This window comes from Thermobia domestica, chromosome 8, assembly GCF_964235325.1.
Source record: "Thermobia domestica chromosome 8, izTheDome1.hap1.1, whole genome shotgun sequence".
Classification (NCBI taxonomy): Eukaryota; Metazoa; Arthropoda; class Insecta; order Zygentoma; family Lepismatidae; genus Thermobia; species Thermobia domestica.
In genome coordinates this window covers 226577662-226598074 of record NC_137461.1, presented here as the reverse complement: position 1 = coordinate 226598074, position 20413 = coordinate 226577662, and the positions used below count along the sequence as shown (strand labels likewise).

The following is a 20413-nucleotide window of genomic DNA, read 5'->3' as shown; positions in this document are numbered from 1 at the left end:
GGGCGTAACAATTTAAAGTACCTAGGGTGCTGGGAGATTAAAAACGACCCTGGTTATAGAACTTTTGTTGGAGCACGTTTGAAGAAACAAATAGTTCCAAATACTAATTAAGTTTTGCTTTCTGTTGTGCAACATTATAAGGTTCTATTTACCCTCTTGCATTGAAATGTTCTCGTATTTTGCACAGCTAAAGCACCGAATACATGAATGTTTAGAGTTAGTAACGCATATAAAATATTGCTCGCAGTACATAGATGTTTCCATTATCCTGATAACTATTTATACAAAACCGTCTATGTTTAATCATTACTGAAGTCCATATTTTTAAAACTATTTTTGCAATCTTTATTTGCATAGTACTAAGTGGTTAAAATTTGATCCATCCGCGAAACATCTTTTCCCGAATAAAGCTCACTGCCCATTTACCTGATTCGTTGCTTTAAAATCTTAAAATAATTTATGGTAGTTATTTTATTTTATTTTATTTTATTTATTTATTTATTTATTATTTTTTTTTGCACATATTTAACAGATTTAACAGTTAAACATCGGAAATTGGCAGAAGAGCTTCGTGTTGATTATATGAAGAAAGCACTCCAAACTTCATCAAAGCAGGAGTTTCAAAGTACAAACCATATCAGAAAGAGGACGTAATAAAAAGAACAAAATGAATAACTAAATAAAAAGTTCTTTAAAAAAATGTAACGCGTGCGGAAAGTTAGTTTTCAATCTTAAGATAAAAGAGAAATTGGCGTAATATTTACCGAATTTAGTTAAATAGGTAAGAACAGTACAAAATTGCATCTTATACTGAGGCCCCAGACCTTTTCCCCCGTCTATGACACTACCTCTGCAAGTATTGTGAGAAAGAGAGAGAGAAAGTAATAAGCAACACAGGAACAAATTAAGATCTATTCTTAATGTTTACATAAAAATAAAAATATAAAAGTTAAAGAGGAAAAATTGTTTCACCGTGGGCGTTTAAAATTGATGAAAATTCTAGGTGTTCGAGTATTAAGTTTCTACATGCATAGTGCCTTATTTGAATTTCTTATTCCTCTTGTTGATTGAATAACTTTGACTTTTCTGCTAGTTTGTAGTAATTGAAACTTTAATTATTCATTATTATTTGTTAAATCTATATTTGATTTTAACAGGACCAAAATTCATCTGTTTTTCATATGTACGTAACTGCAAGAGAAGCTTTCTGTCTAGCACCTAGTGCAGCCTGTGCCTTGTATATAGTGTTTGCATGTTTTACATTTCTGGTTGCAGATAAAGGTAAGATGTTCTTCTAAACTGACATAATCACATACATTGTTAATCGTTAGAGTTATCTCAAATGACATATAAGAAAATGCAAGGAAGCGCGTCTGAAAAGTGAAATGTTAATGAACATGAGTCAAAGAAGAAAGAATAGCTGATCACTCAATTGTGTTCGACCGAGTGAACTTGCAATATATTTTTCAGGAAAATTAACAGTCACCTCACGTAATTTAAAAGCCTTGAGACAGTAGTCATATTGACTGTATTCTATGTCTCAGAAAACATCTTAAGACACAGAAGAAGGGCAAGAAGGAAAACGAAGGTTGTGTGCTGGTGGGATGTGAAGGAAGCTTGAAGGAAACTATTGAAGAAGAGTCTTAAAATAAATAATATTAGAAATGACGTGCTACAATGATGACAGTAGAATAGTTATACCACAAGAAAAGTGCAAAAAGAATAGCTTGCGAAATAATGGATTTGGAATCCCTACAAGCAAAGGAGGTGTTACTATACAATGAGGAATCTAAGTGAAAATAAAACATAAAAGGGAGATGAAGGGAAAAATAGCAACTAACAGGTAGGATAGAGAATAAAGAACCTTATAAACCAGCAAATACGAAAACTAAAGGGATTGTTGCAACAGCAGAAGCAAAGAGAATGAACGAAATAGAAACGAAATCCCACGTGGAACTAAAAAATAAAGGCCTTTTTTTAATTTTTTTTAGAATAGCCAAACCCAGAGATAAATGATAATTAAAAGTTAGTTATCACGGTATTATCTTATATACTTTGGCATTACCACACCCACAAATAGAAAAAAATAACATTCATAAATTTTATTTTCTCTTATAAAATATTTGTATAAGTTGTGGTCTTACTCGTGTATCATTCTAACTTTGCAATACTTATTTTTCCTTGCTGAACTAAATATTCCTGTCATATCATCACGATAATACCAACATTAATCCTATTGGTGACTTTCGTGGAGATATAAGAAGCCTATGACTTACCTGTGATTCCAATGAAACATAGTACAGTTTTGTTTATTTAAATTGGTTCAGTGACTTTGAAACAAACCAAGCAATCACAGAATAATATTGTATTAGAATAGGTATAACTTTGGAAAGTACATTTTTCAGAAATAACGGCATAATATTCAGGATTTAACCCTTTCTATATTTACATTAAAGAGCTTTTATTTTATTACATTATATTTATTAGATTATACATAACATTTAGATTTATTTATTTATTTTTTAGATGCAACAGCCGGGTATCCGGGTTTAGTCCTCTTCTTGTCGCTTAGCATGACATTCCAAACTGATATGTGCGCATATTCATTCACGCTAGTTGAAGATCTTATGGTTTCCACGGAGAGGCTTATAGAATTCACAAAAATAGAACAAGAACCAAAGTCAAAAAAGGAATTAGGTAAGCAAGTAAAACAATGAATCTAAATTATCTGTAATCATCCTCGGACAAATTAACTCATTTCTAGAACTATCTATATTACATTCGGTTCAGTTTATATAGGAGAGTTTGAAAAAGTTAAAAGTGCTATAACATTATACGCATGGATGCAATATTAAAGATTCTGGCTAGACAAGATTTTGACCTGCGGGGTTTCGGGCGACGGGGTTTTGGACAGGCGAGGTTTTGGGTACGCGAGGTTTTAGGCACTTGAAGTTTTGGCGCGGCGAGATTTTGGCCACGAGAGGTTTTGACGCGTGAGATTTTGGGAGGCGGTTTCAGCCGTGAGATTTTGTCCGTATCCTTAATTTTATATTTACGACATACTGGATAAATTACTATGCAATGAGAAATTCGTTATTTTTCCGTAATATTTGTGCCACACATAAGAATTTTAAAAATGCCTGCAAATTGAAAAGTAATTAGAGGCCCAAAGCCGAAGACTATTGCTGGGCGGGAAGGGAAATGTAGTTTCACTGTCACTGAAGATGTACTTCCCTTTTATAGAATTCTGGAACCGCCATTGGATATTTGTATAAATGTCTGGAAGGATACAAGTAAGTACGAACAGAAGAAAGGACCCAAGAACATCAATACAGAGTTGATGGGAACCAAACTTATGACAGAAGTGGGCAAAATAGGAGGCTCATGGCAAAAATATCTATTTCTCTGCTCCACTGGCAGAGCACTAGTTAAAGCGGGAAGGTGATTGTAAATGTCTCGTGGTTCCACCATTTTCTCTCACATCATCATTCTATCAATTTATTCATCATTCATATTCACTAATCATCATTTGCTTTTAGGCTAAAACTGCATAGTCATGGGGTTTAAAACTAGAAAATTAATTTCATTTTATTTATGATCAAAAATACAAGGTAACTTGGCATCGTCTCGTGACATTTTAAATACAGTTAAAATCGAAGGAAAAAAAAGATTGACAACTGCTTATACATGTTAGTGTGTAAAAGCTGAATCTAAAATTTAAGTAAAGAAACATGGTTGAAACTCGAAACTCAAATCAAGTTATTGGCAATATTTGTTTATTTCTTTGTATCTAAATTAAAGTAAATTTATTTAGTAAGTAATACCACACATGGTTCGTTCCAGTTTTACCTTTTGACGTACTTGCTCAATTCTAGTATTCTTCTCAATTCTAGAAGAAAATTATGACGTTTAAACGTAGCATTCTTCTCAAGTAAGTCTCCCATATTGCTAGATTACAAATCCGCGACATCCTATGAAAATTTACAGTATATTCATAATCATGTACTTATTCCTTGCTGAAATATCAATATTAAATAAATAATAGCCTATAGCCTATATTAAGAGAAGTAAGAATATGACAGAAAGTAGATTACTCTTATCATTTAAGAGTCGGTGCATAATAAAAGTGAGATTGGATCAAAAGATCAATATAATTCAGGCAAAAAAAAATTTGTAGGCCTTATATCACTAGAACTACATATAGTGTAGCCAAACCCAAACTATCACTTAGCTCAGTAGGATGTGCTTATTCCGTAAAAAAATACGGTAACTCGATATGGGGCTGTTCAAAAATTTTGTGGCTCCTGATCCAAAAAATCCAATATATATTTCATTCAATCACAAATTTTCTTGTACGCCTTATATCTCGAGAACTACATATAGTGTAACGAAACCAAAACTATCAGTTAACTCATTATAATGTGCTTATTTCGTAAAAGATACGAAAACTCGATTTAGGGGCCGTTCAAAAATTTTGTGGTCCCTGATACAAAAAATCTAATATATTTCATTGAATTACAAATTTTTTTGTACGCCTTATATCTCGAGAACTACATACAGTGTAGGCAAACCGAAACTATCACTTAACTCAGTATGAAGTGCTTATTCATTAAAAAAAAGAAAACTCGATTTAGGGTCGTTCAAAATTTTGTGGCCCCCTATACAAAAAAAAAAAAAAAAAAAAATCCAATGTATTTCACTCAATCACAAATTTTCTTGTACGCCTTATATCTCGAGAACTACACACAGTGTAGCCAAACTCAACTGTCACTTAACTCAGTATGATGTACTTATTCCGTAAAAAATAGTACAAATACTCGATTTAGGGGCAGTTCAAAAATGTTGTGGCCCCTAACCCAAAATCTAATTATTGGCTAATATCGTAATCTTTCGAACCTTTTTTTTTTTTTTTTTTTAATCATTCCTAAAATTCTTGTTTTTAAGGTATCACACTAATATACAACGTTGTATTAACTTATTCTTTAGAGCAAAACTGGAACATTTAGAATCTCGAACCAATCCTTCGGAATGGAAGACAGATTATATAAATTCGTAAAGGCTAAGCCGGGACATCTAAGAGATCTATTCTTAAAAATCTAAACTAAAAATATATAAATGATTTTTTGTATTATTGCGTACAAACTGTTTTTAAGGATACCTAATACTCAATTTAAAGATGTTATGGTTTTGAGAAGTATTTGAAATACTTGATTGTTCGTTTCCATACGATTAATAATACTAATGTTGATATTACTTCGTTAATTCTTTAAAAATACATTGAAAAATACCAAGCCATGACAATAATTTTAATTGTTTTGTAGATGGAATTAACTCAAAATGGCCATCTGAGGGAGCAGTAAAATTTCAGCACGTTAGCCTTTCGTACGATGATTCTAATTTACCTGTTCTAAGAAATATTAATTTTGATATCAAGCCAGGAGAAAAGGTAATAATTAAATATAGTATTATAATTTACGTTACAATTTATTATAGTCTGGAATATATACGAAATGAAAGAAAGAAGTTCTAATAAACATGGGCCGAAAAATGCCTCCTTTCAGAGTTATGATCCATTGAAAATTCGAAAAATCATTTTTCAAAACTCCCTGCCTTAGAAACTATAGGACCTATCCCAAGCGGTTTAAGGAATTACACAGGAACTAGTATGTTCTCTATCTAAATATCCATGTTTTACTATCTTTCGTTGTTGGTGAAAGGAACTGTGAAAAGGAAGTTGAAGTATAGGGATACTCCTTTAAGTACTAATGGTGCGTTCGTTTCGCTGGTACCGGTGAATTCTGAAACATGAATATTTAGATAGAGCGTATACCAGTTCCTGTGTAATTCCTTAAACCGCTTGGGATAGGCCCTATAGTTTCTAAGCCAGGATGTTTTGAAACGTGATATTTCGAATTTTCGGTAGTTCATAACTCTGAAAGGAGACGTTTTTCGACCCATGTTTATTAGAACTTTTTTCTTTCATTTCGTATAAGGAACCGCCTCCAAAAATTTTTCAGTGGAGTTTCCTACCACCCTGGTGTTGCAAAATAAGTGTTACAACTCTTGGGAGGTGACTCCTGACAGTGAGACAAGAAAAAAAGTTCTCTTCAATTTTCTGCTATCGGACATAGTTTCAGATCTACAAGGTGCCGAAAGCGTGGGAAAATGACTTTCGGACGACAGTAGTTCGGAAACTATTCAACATAAAGAGGGCGGGTAAAAAATTCACTGAAGAAGTCATACCTGCTCTATTGAATTTTGCATGTTTCACAATCCTACCGTGCACGCGCAAGGGATTCCCCAAAGGAACGTAGGGAGTCCCGGATAATCTGCCAAATGAAACTTGGTTAAATGGATATGAATTGATAGGCTTTCTACCAGGTAACAATAATTCGTTTGTCTTAAGTCGTTATCTGGAACGAATACAAAATGGCGGACACCTTTATGCCCGTTGTGTGTGGTTGCATAATCGCCAGATACGGATGCTGGCCAACAGTGACGTTCTGAGTATTAATTGTAGCGAATTTGTACTCAAATGCTCTGGAAAGACATCTGGAGTGTCGGTAGAGCATAACAGATGAAGCAGGGTGATTCAGATGTGTGGATACACTTAACGAAAAATGCCAAGAAATGCACTCATACTCAATAAACGTGAGTTCAAAGCGTCGGAAATGTAAGGATTAGCGTCAAGAACATGAAAGCCATTGCCAATTCACCAATAATATTCCCTCACACCGATGCAATATGATGTGCACGGTTGCATACCAATAAGGATGCAACAACTGAGTCCAAGTTCAAATTGTGCAATGGACTCACAAAGAAACTGGGTAAACTAAAGGAATGTCACTAGTGGGATCGCATGATAGATATTGAAATGTGGCCAATGTGTGTGTTGATATCAACATGTAGCTAATGGACAAATGTCAACATGTCCCACTACTGCCGGGACATCATCCCACGTGCGAAAAATAGAAAATAACTACTCGGGTCTTGAATCTGAGGCCGTGGGCTCCCAGTAGGATTGGAAACTGCGACCACCGAGCAAAAGCAAGCGCTCTAGCCCTGAGGTTCGACGGAGCCTCACTTTCTCTGTATTCATTTCTTTGAGGAGTGCCTGCTTTGTTTGGCATGCCCTCTTGTACAGCCTCCCGACATACCGGTACTTGTGTGTTTCATTTTGTTATACCTACTGCACAGTTGTAAACAATCAGAGTTTTAAGACGTTTCTTCCTATTTCTCATGTCGTTTTATTTTCCATATGTATGGTGTTCCAGCTGTAGTGTTAAATGTGCCAAATCGGTTCATTTTCGTCTTTGTCTTGGCATGTGCACTGTGTGGAAGATACGAATTTCTGGAGGTATTTTCCTATATTTCGAGTACGTCATATGTCTCAGAAGAGTGCAACATGATACAAGTTTGTTATTTTCACGCTCTATCACAATTTGAACCATGCATTAAGAGATTTCTTTCCATATGTGTCGACTGTGGGACAATGTCCCAAATAAAGAGGGACATTGGTAAAATCGTGTTCTAGTTACGTTCTACCAAAAGGTGCACCACATGTAATAGCAGAATGTACAACGTTATTTTCCTAGTTTTCGCACGTGAGACGGTGTCCCAGCAGTAGTGCGACATGTTCACATTTGTCCATTAGCTACATGTTGATATCAACACACACATTGGCCACATTTCAATATCTATCATGCGATCCCACTAGTGACATTCATTTAGTTTACCCAGTTTCTTTGTGAGTCCATTGCACAATTTGAACTTGGACTCAGTTGTTGCATCCTTATTGGTGTGCAACCGTGCACATCATATTGCATTGGTTTGAGGGAATATTATTGGTGAATTGGCAATGGCTTTCATGTTCTTGACGCTAATCCTTACATTTCCGACGCTTTGAACTCACGTTTATTGAGTATGAGTGCATTTCTTGGCATTTTTCGTTAAGTATTTCCACACATCTGAATCACCCTGCTTCATCTGTTATGCTCTACCGACACTCCAGATGTCTTTCTAGAGCATTTGAGTACAAATTCGCTACAATTAATACTCAGAACGTCACTGTTGGCCAGCATCCGTATCTGGCGATTATGCAACCACACACAACGGGCATAAAGGTGTCCGCCATTTTGTATTCGTTCTAGATATCGACTTAAGACAAACGAATTATTGTTACCTAGCAGAAAGCCTATCAATTCATATCCATTTAACCAAGTTTTATTTGGCAGATTATCCGGGACTCCCTACGTTCCTTTGGGGAATCCCTTGCGCGTGCACGGTAGGATTGTGAAACATGCAAAATTCAATAGAGCAGGTATGACTTCTTCAGTGAATTTTTTACCCGCCCTCTTTATGTTGAATAGTTTCCGAACTATTGTCGTCCGAAAGTCATTTTCCCACGCTTTCGGCACCTTGTAGATCTGAAACTATGTCCGATAGCAGAAAATTGAAGAGAACTTTTTTTCTTGTCTCACTGTCAGGAGTCACCTCCCAAGAGTTGTAACACTTATTTTGCAACACCCGATATATATATATAGTGTTTATGTCCTCTTACTTATTATTATCTATGAGCTCCTCCGTGGCTAACCGGTTAGCGTGAGCGCCTTTGGCGTGGGAGACCCGGGTTCGATTCCCGGCGGGAGTTCATGTGGTTCGAATTTCACGTTAATCAGTAGGTCCACGTCTTATATAGCCTCGGTGCTGAACGGGATGTTAAACCCGAACTCAACTCAACTCACTATTATCTATGTAACAATTACAGTCAGCTACAATTTCATAATTGTTTTCAACATTATGTGGATTGGAACAATTCACTAACGGAAAAGGAAACAAGTGTATCATATGTGTTATGGAATTTAGTCTTATGTTACATCTTACTACTGTTCGTGGCAATCAAGTTTGGAAAAGAGATACATTTTTGCTGCACAACTAAAAGACAACTTATATTAGGAAGTCGCTACCTGGGTATTGCGAAAAATTGCAACGTCTAAATAATGGATATTCATTTTCGAGGTATTTGTCAGGTAAGAAAAACTGTGAACCTCAAGGTCTGTCCCAAGCCATAAGAGGTAAATCTGTAGGCTAGTACCCGAAGGTTATCAGCGGAACAATATCTCAAAGTTCAATATAGTTCCTTCATTTTCCCATCGTCGGAAAAAAAGCATCCGAAACTGTCAAATAGTGACTTTGAATTGATCTAGTCAGAAGCACAGAAGCAAATGGATGTATGGATGTGTAGAAGAAACACCTGGAAAGTCCCTGTGACCTGCGTTTTCTGAAGATGATAAGTTGGGATGAAAAGTGAATTTAAAAAAAAATATAGCAAAAACAAAATTAAACAAGTATCACTTGCCAAACTGTTGCCAAACACAATGTGATGCACTGTGTCTGGTGAAATTATGGGAAGATAATTGATTAGAAGTTCCTTCTGCTCTATTGAATCATTAATACCAACATATACTCCGAATAATTGTGTCTGATGTCCATTGTGTGCAAAAAATGCTTTCTGTTAGCGAACAGAAAGTTGGCCCTTATGCAGCAAAGTAAGAAAGCAGAAACTTATCACCCTCAAACGAACCAAAACACACAAACTTCAGAGAATTGAACTGTTGTCTCATCCAACATGTAGTAACCACTTTTCAGCGTCGTATTATTAATTGTATGGGTTATTATTTGCTTTCGGATTATTACTTGCTTAGGTTATCGCTTGGGCTCCTTTCTGCTCTCGCGATGTTTTAACAAAAAAGAGGAAGTAGACGCTGCAATGCAGTTTTTTTTTTTTTTTTTTTTTTTTTTTTTAAGAGCAAGAATTTGTATTCACATACAACTAGGAACTAGTTGAAAAATGGGTTTAGATGATACAACAGTGCAAAAACTTCTAACTCGCTGTTACGAGTGCATATAGTTTTTCTAGGAATAATAAACCAGCAAGATCATTACCGCAGAAAAAAAGACCAGGATTGGATCAGGATTGAAAATTCCCTTTTTATTACGGTGCTTCATATCGTCTTGCACGTTTACTTAAAAGTTCCAAGTTAAGCTGTGTATTTTACGGAGGTACATTAATCGTGAGCCAGAGTGTTCTACTGTATCTACACATAGAACATAAAATATATCAAGTGAAGCCTTTAACCACAATAAACTTATGATATCATTTAATTTTATATGTCTATCATTTCTCATGTTATAACAATGGGTTTATGTGTTTCAAATTTAAACAAAAATTGCTCGCTGACAACCACATATATACCAATAGAAAAGCACATTATATACAAAATACTAGAGCTAGAAAAAGACAATATAAACGCCAAACTATACTAAAATAAAAGTGATTTCGGAATTATTTAAGCATACAAAACTAAATTCCCTGACGTTATACCCTATACGCATAAAATAAATTTAATTGCAGTACTTTAATGGCCATGTGACCTTTCATAGTCTACAAACATTTACTTAATATTTCATCTTAACCAATTGTTACCTTTAACTTACAGATCTAAAGCGCATGATGTTACTATTTTGTTGACTTGTTACTATAATCTAGATTTTCTTAATGTTGAAGTATTAATTTTTGGGATTAAAATGGACTTATTAATAGAATCAAAAGCATGTAGCTCTCAAAGATAAGAATTGTTTTAACCAACTTCTTAAATTGTTTTTAAATAGATTGGTATCGTTGGACGAACTGGAGCAGGTAAATCGTCGCTTATTGTGGCTTTATTTCGAATGACAGAACCAAATGGATGTATTTGGATAGATGATATTAATATTAAAGAACTTGATTTGAAATTTTTACGGAGAAACATATCTATCATTCCTCAAGACCCTGTCCTTTTCCATGGTTCACTGCGTAAAAATTTAGACCCACTTAATGAATACAGTGACTATGAGATATGGAAAGCATTAGAACAGGTAAGATTTAAAAGATGTATGCACAATGACCATTTTAATTTTCACCTAATTTGTAACGTACGTGAGAAAATTTTTCAATTACAATGTAAACTGTTTCATTACTTTTACAAATTATTAGTGTACACATTCTTCGCATATTTTCAAAATTAAGTTTTGTGCTTACTCCTGTACTGAGCTCTACACTTGTGCCCCTGTGCTTATTTCAAATTGTATTAGTAAGTGAATGACATTCGTAATGTGTGAAGCAAATACCTTTTTATTGTTGTTGTTGTTGTTCTACGTTCAGCGATTGAAGAGGAATGTGTGATAATACTATCACTAAGCACATTCTCACTCATTCGGCGTTAATTTTCAGAAATTGTTCTAGAAAATTTTTAAGTAGGAAGTGAAATACTATACGTATATCGTCCGCAAAATTGCAAAGTTAGTGATGATACAGTTTAGATCAGGTAAATGTAAATAAAAATACAAAGGCGGTCTCATACCAACTGTTACTGGCACTCATATTTCGGAACAACATCACAAGGCGATCCAACAAATATGTACGTATGTAGTTTAACTTGTGTAACCACAAAAACATGCCGAATGTGTTTCGTTGACTAGTCTATGCTCTGCAGTCATACGATGACGCTATGTTGGATTTTACAAATAAATTCGGATTATGCTGTTAAATTGTTACATTTTCAGGTTATGTAGCAGGAAGTGGAATTTTGAAAATAGATTTGGAATATTTTCCTACAAATCAAACGATACAAAACAAAATAAGTAACTTTTGTTTTAAACACTTTTACCAAAGATCTTCCATTACACTTATAATGGCGTGGAAGGTATGACGAGAGTTTTTACATATAAATAAAATATTACTCTAAGGGCAAAGGAAAGAAGGAAAGGATGAAAAAGGATTGAAACTAACATATCTTATTTTCATGTTTATTCCAAGTTTTGAGACGAATTTCCATTGCTCTTCCTCTCTGTTAAACTGAATATGTTTTGAGGACTATGTAAAACAAGAAAACAAATATCCCGATCACGTCTCGTATACAAGGTTTCAGTATTAGAATCTAGACCTGAAATGACAATAATACAAATGAATATTTTTAGAAAAAGTAGAGAAATGAGCAAGTAATGACGGTAAAAGCTAGGAAAGTAATTGGTTATCTGATACCTGATCTGTGTTTTGCAGCCTGTTAGAACTGTTATTGTACTTCCTTGTACGATTTTGCAGTTATGATTCGAAAAATTATTTCCAGTATTGTCGGTCGACCTCTATCTCTCCACTTGGTATCATGCATTAAGTTCGTCCATCCGAGCCATGACACATTGAAGATTAGCATGAAATCCACAATGAACATCAAAACGGAGACGAAGATATACCACTGCGTAGGGAAGAGTAAAGATAAAATTTGCTCTTCGTGATCTTGCTAAATAGATTGTTTAAGTATAAGAACTTCTGTCATAGTTCTGGACAGTAATTCGTGAATCAGTATTTCTCCCTGCCAGCTATCTAGTGGATAGTGCTCGCCTCTTTGATGCATGGGGACCCAGGTTTGACTTTTGTGGGAAAGTGTTGAAGTTTGAGTGCACTATTATATAGCAGAATTCACCTTAAACAATAGGTGCACATCTTATATTGCCTCGGTGCTGAAATGATGCTAAACTCTAGTCTAACCAACCAAGCTTTTAGAACCAGAAACTCCTGCATAAGAAGGGTGTGCACAAACAAGGATCAAATGCTTAGACGAGAGTTCGACATAAGAAGGAAATAGCTATGACAAAGTAAGTAGACAGTAGAAATAGGAAGAAGGAAATCTCGGTAACTTTATTGTAAGAGCAGATTCTTGTATATATTGGTTTCTACTACTTCTTGAAGGAAATCAATAATCTTATTGAATGTTTGTTTCTCTTGAGGGCTTGAGTTCTTTACTTTAATGATGACCTTGCTGAATAAATTCGAGGAAAAAAAAAAAGATACAACCCTGATCCTCTGTGCTTCGTGCATGGATACTCGACAGTACAATAGAGATTCAGCTTTCAGGTTATTGCTAAAATTTACCACCTAATAAATCATTACGGATTTATTGATTACAGTCTTTAATAATTTTACAAAGGTCATTTTAACTTTACACGTTGTGGGTAAGCGGTGTTTCATGTTTGAAATATGTTTTTACATTGTTTTTAAATTAAATTTTAATAGTAAGAAAGATAATTTAGGGAAGAGGAGAAATTGTTGGAAAAACAAACATTACTTTCCGAATCTGGATTTAAAATATATACATTCCGTTTAAAAAATTCACTTTGGTCTTGACAATTTCCAATCCGTTGTAATGCTTAAAATACCTATAATTATTCTATCAGGCCTTGTTTCCGTATTGTCAAACTAAATACAACACATTGAGCAAGGCTATGTGACAAAATATATATAAAAAAACAAACCGTAACAGTTTCAACACACTAACTGTATTTGTGTTTTTATATATTTTTATTACATAGCCTTGCTTAATGTGTTGTGTTTAGTTTAAACTACCTGTATTACTTTTGACACGTGTCATTTGATATGTTATATTCAACAAACTTAAAAAGTTCGTTACTGAATTCTCTATGTCTGTGTGTGTGTGTGTGTTATTTGCGAATTTTTCAATTTTGAGCCTTCCATTCGATAGAGCATCAAAAACTATCTGAGAAAGTGATGGGATTTTTCGCATCACTCTTACCGTTCCCGAGATATTGCCCAAAAAATTTCCGGTTTCGGAAGATTTAAGAAGCCATATCTCGGGAACCGTAAGTGATATACAGATCATATTGGTGTTGATCAGTACCTAAAAGGATGGTGAACATTTTGGTACCAAATAGTAACCGGTGGCCACTGGCCAACTGACCACCGTTCTCTAGATATTGGCCAAAAAAGTTCGGATTTCGGGAGATTTACGGAACCATATTTCGGGAACCGTTAAGTCAAAATAGAGAGATGATATTTTGCGAATTTTTCAATTTTGAGCACTATAATGATCAATTTCATATTCTTTAAACAGCCAGTTTTTATAAAATTCATTTCCTAAGTCTATTTGTATGTTAAGCATGGGCAATTTAATTTCCTTTTTAATTTTTGTTATTGCTTTTACAATTTCAGGACCTTGCTTTGTTTTTAATAGAACACAATATGCATGTCGTGAAAAACTATCAATACAACATAATATATATGTGTAATTATTATTATACTTTGCAATATTTTGCATATCTACTAAATCCATTTGTAATGTCTGTTGTTTTCGTAAAACAACATATCGTAGAACATTTTAACAGAACTCTTAAACAAAAGATGTGGAAAAAAAAATTAGTACTGAAGGAAATTATAAATGGATAGATATATTCCAAGAATTGTTTAATGAGTATAATAATAAAGTACATAGAACGATTGGTATAAAGCCTGTAGAAGTTAATAAGAAAAAATAATTATTTTTAAGTTCGTTCTGGCAATGCTCTTGGAGCATTCTCAACTGGTTTCGTCTGAAATCAATGTGTGCAATGCGAATTTAGTTTCGAGCTTGGTATGAAATAACGACTTCCTTCAATCTATTTGTATATGTATTAAATTTGGTTTCTATTTAAAAAGAATACAACGAAACTGACAAAAATATATCAAATTAACAGTAAGACCTCTGTTTATGTGCATATATTTATTTCATATAATGTTCTGATATTCTGCATATTTTATGATAACTCAGGTGGAACTAAGAAATTACGTTTCCAAACTATCGCAAGGCATAAATTCCAACATCTCAGATGGAGGGAGTAATTTCAGTGTAGGGAGCAGACAGTTATTATGCCTTGCTAGAGCAATTTTACGAGAAAATAAAATTCTGATACTTGATGAAGCCACAGCAAATATGGATCGCATGTAAGTACCATCTTTTCTTCTTTAAAAATAATCTTCTAGAGCAATTATTCATGTGAAAACTTAAATTTGAATCAACCTATGTAAATTGAAATATGAAACCCTTCCATAACTTATTTGGTTGGTCTATATTAAGAGAAACCGTATTGTCATCATTATTCTTATACAAATATATCTTTATGTGCCTATATAATACATTCTGCTTTAGTCAAGTTAGACAGATATAGGTTCTTTCAGCTCAATTGAGGATAACTTTAAAATAGCACGTGCTACAAACTTCAGATAAAGTTGCCGTTTAGTTGAGATTCAATTTTAGTATATTTTAAAGTGGACTTACATTAAAAAATAAATAAGCAACTATACTGTGGGAGTTGAGTGTAATGCACTTCAAATTTCAAATGAACAAGGTAACACGAAATATTAACAGAAGTATGGAAATAAAAACTAACTGCTCTGTATAATATTTAGAAGAGTATAGGCGTCACTCCACACTTCTTTGGCGTGTTATGGATACAACAGTGCACGAACTAAACTACTGTTGTGTACCGCAATCAAATACGCATAATACAAAAAGCACACTTTTATTAATTATTGATACACTCCCAATTGAACCTGGTTCTCCTCTCTCGATCTCCTCAGTCAAGGTTTAAGCTTCTCTCCTTTCCCAGGATAGTTGACTTTCGTGCAAATAACTCTCACTTACTTAGGCATTCGTACGAACTAGCTTACATAGCATATTATTATATAGGAAATTTATTATATTTGTAACATGCTGCCTACGTTTCTATTTTACTTTCTTAAATAAAAGGTACGGGTACAGTACGTACGTCAATAAACTTTCTCGCTCCAATTTCTAAGATGCATTATTGAAATACGAACAAAATTATACGCGTTTTCAAAGGAAACTTTAACTGAAGAAAACTCATCCTTAATAGTAAACTACCTCTTGAGAATATTTTCATAAGAAATAAATTATGCAACATTATAGGTTATTAACGAAATTTAATTTAATTTACTCGGAATAACAAAAAGTGGGTTACTTTCCAATATATTCTACCGTGGGAAAACTAAATATTCTCCAAATGTACGTGTACCGGAACAAGCTAGTTTCTTCTTCAGTGACAAGGTGCAAGAATAAAAACAGATAAGAGAAATATGAGAATTATGGAAACAGGAATACATACCACCAAATGATAATAACGTAAAAAATGGGCACTAAAAAGAACGAGCAGAGCACTGTGGAAGGAAGAGTTGAGTTTGAATGAAGCGTGATGTCTATTCTACGTCACTATTGCCAGAACCAAAATACACATTAAAGGTTGGTACCAAGATTTTATCAATGTTGCCAGAATCCAGATTTAAAGCTGGTTTATATTTATGAATAAAGAACGGTTCATTAATCTTTCGTTGCTTTCTATTTTTTCTTCCTTTTTTTCTCTCTGAACTTATGACAACCTGTTTTATATTATGTATATGTTGTTTTAGGTGAAGTGACAATCCTGACATACCCTCTTCTTGTGACTTTCTTGATTGTTTAATGTGCTCTTTAATTCGATTGTTAATATTGCACTTGGTTTCACCTATACATGAAGTCACATTCACACTGAGCACGATAAATATCTGACTTATTTAGTGGATCAACAAAACAACTTTTAAAGCTGGTGAGATGCCTTTCTAATTTTTTTTTTTTGGGGGGGGGGGATACTGGCAGCACAAATCTTATGTTTTTCAGGAGTACGTTGGAATTTGCCGATAAGTGTGGAAAGTAAAGAATTTCTGTCCAAGTTTTGGTTCTTTTGGAGTAGCTTTTTTAGTAACTTGCAGCGATCTACGTGTTAAATTAAACTACTTTTGTAAGGTTCGCAACTTTCAACCATTCTTTTGTTCTATTTGATATAAAGAATTTCTTATATATATATATATATATATATATATATATATATATATATATATATATATATATATATAAATATACATGGAAGAATTTCTTTCGTAGGGCATTAATGATTTGTGTCACGTGACCTCAATGATGAAATACAGTTTTTATACCAAACAGGATAAAAGAACAGTTGTAAGGTAAGAATCTTACAAAAATATTTAATCAAACACGTAGATCGGTACAGGTTCCTTAAAAAAGCTATTCCTAAAGAGGCAAAAACTTGGATAAGAATTCCTTACTTTCCAAATTGCAGACTGATTATAAAATGCGTGCTAAGTGCCAAAATGAAAATGTTGAGTAAAAAGCCCAGATTTTACTTCTGAACTAGTGGCGCATAGGGCCACGCGCACTCTTTTGGCGATTATTTGAACTACTTCCGCAGTGAATACTAGAGAGCCCGATTTTAACTGAGCAGTGTTAAGCACATAGCCCACATTTTGACATTAAACCAAACTTTTCTATTTTTGGCACTTAGGACGAATTTCATTTGAAGTCTACAATTATCCAAGGTCATACCAAGTGCAATATTAACACTCGAATTAAAAACCACATCAAACAATCAACAGTCTCAAGAAGAGGGAATGACGGAATTGTTACTTCAATTAAAGCAACATAAATCTAGTATAAAACAGGTTAATGTAATAAGTTCAGGAAAAACAAACAAACAAAAGATTAAAGAATCATTCTTTATTCATAAATTTAAACCAACTTTAAATCTGGATTCTGGCAACATTGATAAAATCTGGCTATCTACCTTTGATGTGAATTCTGGTTCTGGCAATAGTGCCGTATCATAGGTACAATACTTCATTCAACTCAACTCTTTTTTTTCCACAGTGTTTTGCGCGTTCTTTTTAGTATCCATTTTTTTACGATACTTTCATTTGGTGGTATGTATTTCAGTTCCCATCTTCCCATATTTCTTTTGTTCGTTTTTATCCTTGTTATCTTACCACTGAAGACAGAACTAGCTTGTTGTTCCGATTTGTTACAAGAATATTTAGTTTTTCCACGGGAGGATATATTGATAAGTAGCCAATATTTTGTTAATTTGAATCATCCTCTTATGCGCGTATATTTAATTTAATGTACTCGGTGTTATAGTATATAACGTGAAGACAACATATAGTGTAATTTTCCATCTTTCTGAAACGCATTTACGGCATTTATTTGTTACAGTGATTTTTTGAAACTTAAATTTCACGCACTTTGACACTAACCAGTATTTTGAAATTTTGTACAGATACATAACCCCCTACAATAAAATATTTTCTTATAATTTTAGCTCTAGTTTATCGTTTTCGTTAAATTAATTATGTTATAGCAAATGTTTTAATTCTACATATGATTAAGAATTATAAGTTAATTATTCACTACTTTAATACATATGGGAGAGTGGTTCCGTGCTGGTTCGAGATCTTTGTATAGCAGCTTAAACGAAAACTTAGAAATTATTGCTTTATACTGTTTTGGAAAAAAAAAAGTTCTAAGTATTTAAAAATTTCTTAGAAAATAAATTATGTAAGCTTACACATTAAAATCGTGTAGCATTTTAAGTTAGGAAAGTTATTAGTAAAGAATTCATAGATACTCACACAACAATTTTTATAGATGCAGTTTGGCTACGGGCATATAATTTGAAGTACTCACCAACTACAACTATAGATACTGTTGTGGAAGTACCGGAGGATTCTGAAATAGGGATTTTAGATATGGCACATACTAGTTCCTAAATAAAGTCTTGGTCTGACTACGGTAGGTCCCATAGTTTTGGAGCTATGGACCTTTAAAGTTCCTTTTTTTTTATGTTTTCGGCAGCCAATAACTCCGAAAGGAAGCATTTATGTACCAGGGTTGGTCTATACTTTTCGTCTTATCTTGGAGCTCCTCCGTGCCTAAGTGGTTAGCGTACGCGCCTTTGGCGTGGGAGACCCGGGTTCGATTCCCGGCGGGAGCTCAGGTGATTCGGATTCCATGTTAATCAGTAGGTCCACGTCTCATATAGCCTCGCTGCTGAAAGGGACGTTAAACTCAAGATGAACTGAACTCGTCTTATCTTGGTGTCAGGAATCATCTCCCAAACGTTGTCGGTGTTGTTTTGAAACACCTTATATATATATATATATATATATATATATATATATATATATATATATATATATCCATCCTTTGTGGTGGACAAACACAGTGTGCGTGGGTTTTCTCGGGGTTCTCCCGTTTCCTCCCACTTTCTTCACTCCACCATTTCATTCATCACTCATCTTCACCGTCTCCTTTAGCCTAACCGGCATAACCGTGGGACTTAAAACTCAAAGATTTCATTTCATATATCCCCATCCACCTCCTCCATGTTGCGAGGCACGGCATTGGAAGTGTCACTGTTCATCTCAGTGACCCCGAAAGCCATGGATTCGACACTGATAATGGTCATTTTCGATCAATTTTATATATCTTCTTCCTCCCCCTCTCCCCAAATTGCTGTGCTGAATTTGAATTTAAACGCGATCGCATGTGTCACTGTTCAACTCATTGTCCCCGAAAACTGTTGAGTCAATACTAATATTCGTCATTTTCAATCGTTTTTATATAACTTCCCTCCCCTCTCCCAAGATGCAGGTCAGAATTTTTATTTAAACAGTATCGGAAGTGTCACTGTTCATCTCAGCGACCCCAAAAACTAGATTCGGCGCTAATATCGGTCATTATCGATCATTTTTAAATGTCTCTCCTCCTCCTCCTCCTCTATGTTACACCGTAGGAGTGATATGACAGAAACCGTCTCAGGTCCGAACCTCATCTATGTTCAAAATTTGATCGAGATCGTTCGGGTGGTTCAAGAGTGATGAAGTCACAAAGACAGTTACTTTCATATATATATTCCTTCCTCCTCCTCCAAGTTGTTGCACCGTCAAAGTAAAATGATAAAAATCGCCACAGGTCCCCCTCCTCTTCTCCTCCTCTAAGTCCTACCATCAAAGTGATATGATAAAAACCACCACAGACCATCTCGTCTATATTGAAAATTTGATTGAGATGTATCGGGTGGTTCAAGAGTGCTGAAACCACAGTCACTTGCATGTTTATTTATTTATTTATTTATTTATTTTTACATGTATCTCCCCTCTCCCCCTCTCCTATGTTATGCCGTCAAAGTAAAATGATAAAAATTGTTCCTGGCCAGAACCTCAAATTGTTGAAAATGTGATCGAGATCGGTCGTGTGGTTCAAGGGATTAAGAGGCACAAACATAGTCACTTTCAATTTTATATTATTTATAGAATTGAAACAAATGTACAAAACTTGCTTAACAATGCATGTTGTTACGTAATCTTATTTGTTTCAGTAATTATTATCAACAGTAGCTCTAACAAACAAATTAATGTAACTAGGACTACAGTATACATAAGCCTCAGAGAAAACTTGTAACAGATAATTTTGCTTTCAGGACGGATTCGGTTATTCAAAAGACAATAAGAAAGAGATTTGGTCAGTGTACTATCATCACTGTGGCTCACAGACTCAACACGATTCTAGATTCTGACAAAGTTTTAGTTATGGATTCAGGACAAATAATGGTAAGCTGAAAAATACATTAAAGCAATGTTGCTTTTCAGAATTTTCTATTAAATTTATATTGATAGTTATGACACAATCTCTACATAATC

General features: G+C 34.3%; 1 protein-coding gene across 1 annotated transcript in view; it reads left to right on the top strand.

Moving 5' to 3' along the window:
• LOC145692485 (ATP-binding cassette subfamily C member 4-like) overlaps positions 1-20413 on the top strand; it is a 59765-nt gene that overhangs the window by 31186 nt on the left and 8166 nt on the right. Inside the window, exons 9-14 of the mRNA XM_081767793.1 lie at positions 1158-1281; positions 2527-2697; positions 5322-5446; positions 10672-10917; positions 14640-14812; positions 20194-20323. Coding sequence (XP_081623919.1) covers positions 1158-1281; positions 2527-2697; positions 5322-5446; positions 10672-10917; positions 14640-14812; positions 20194-20323 — 969 coding nt within the window. The remainder of the gene's footprint in view (positions 1-1157; positions 1282-2526; positions 2698-5321; positions 5447-10671; positions 10918-14639; positions 14813-20193; positions 20324-20413) is intronic.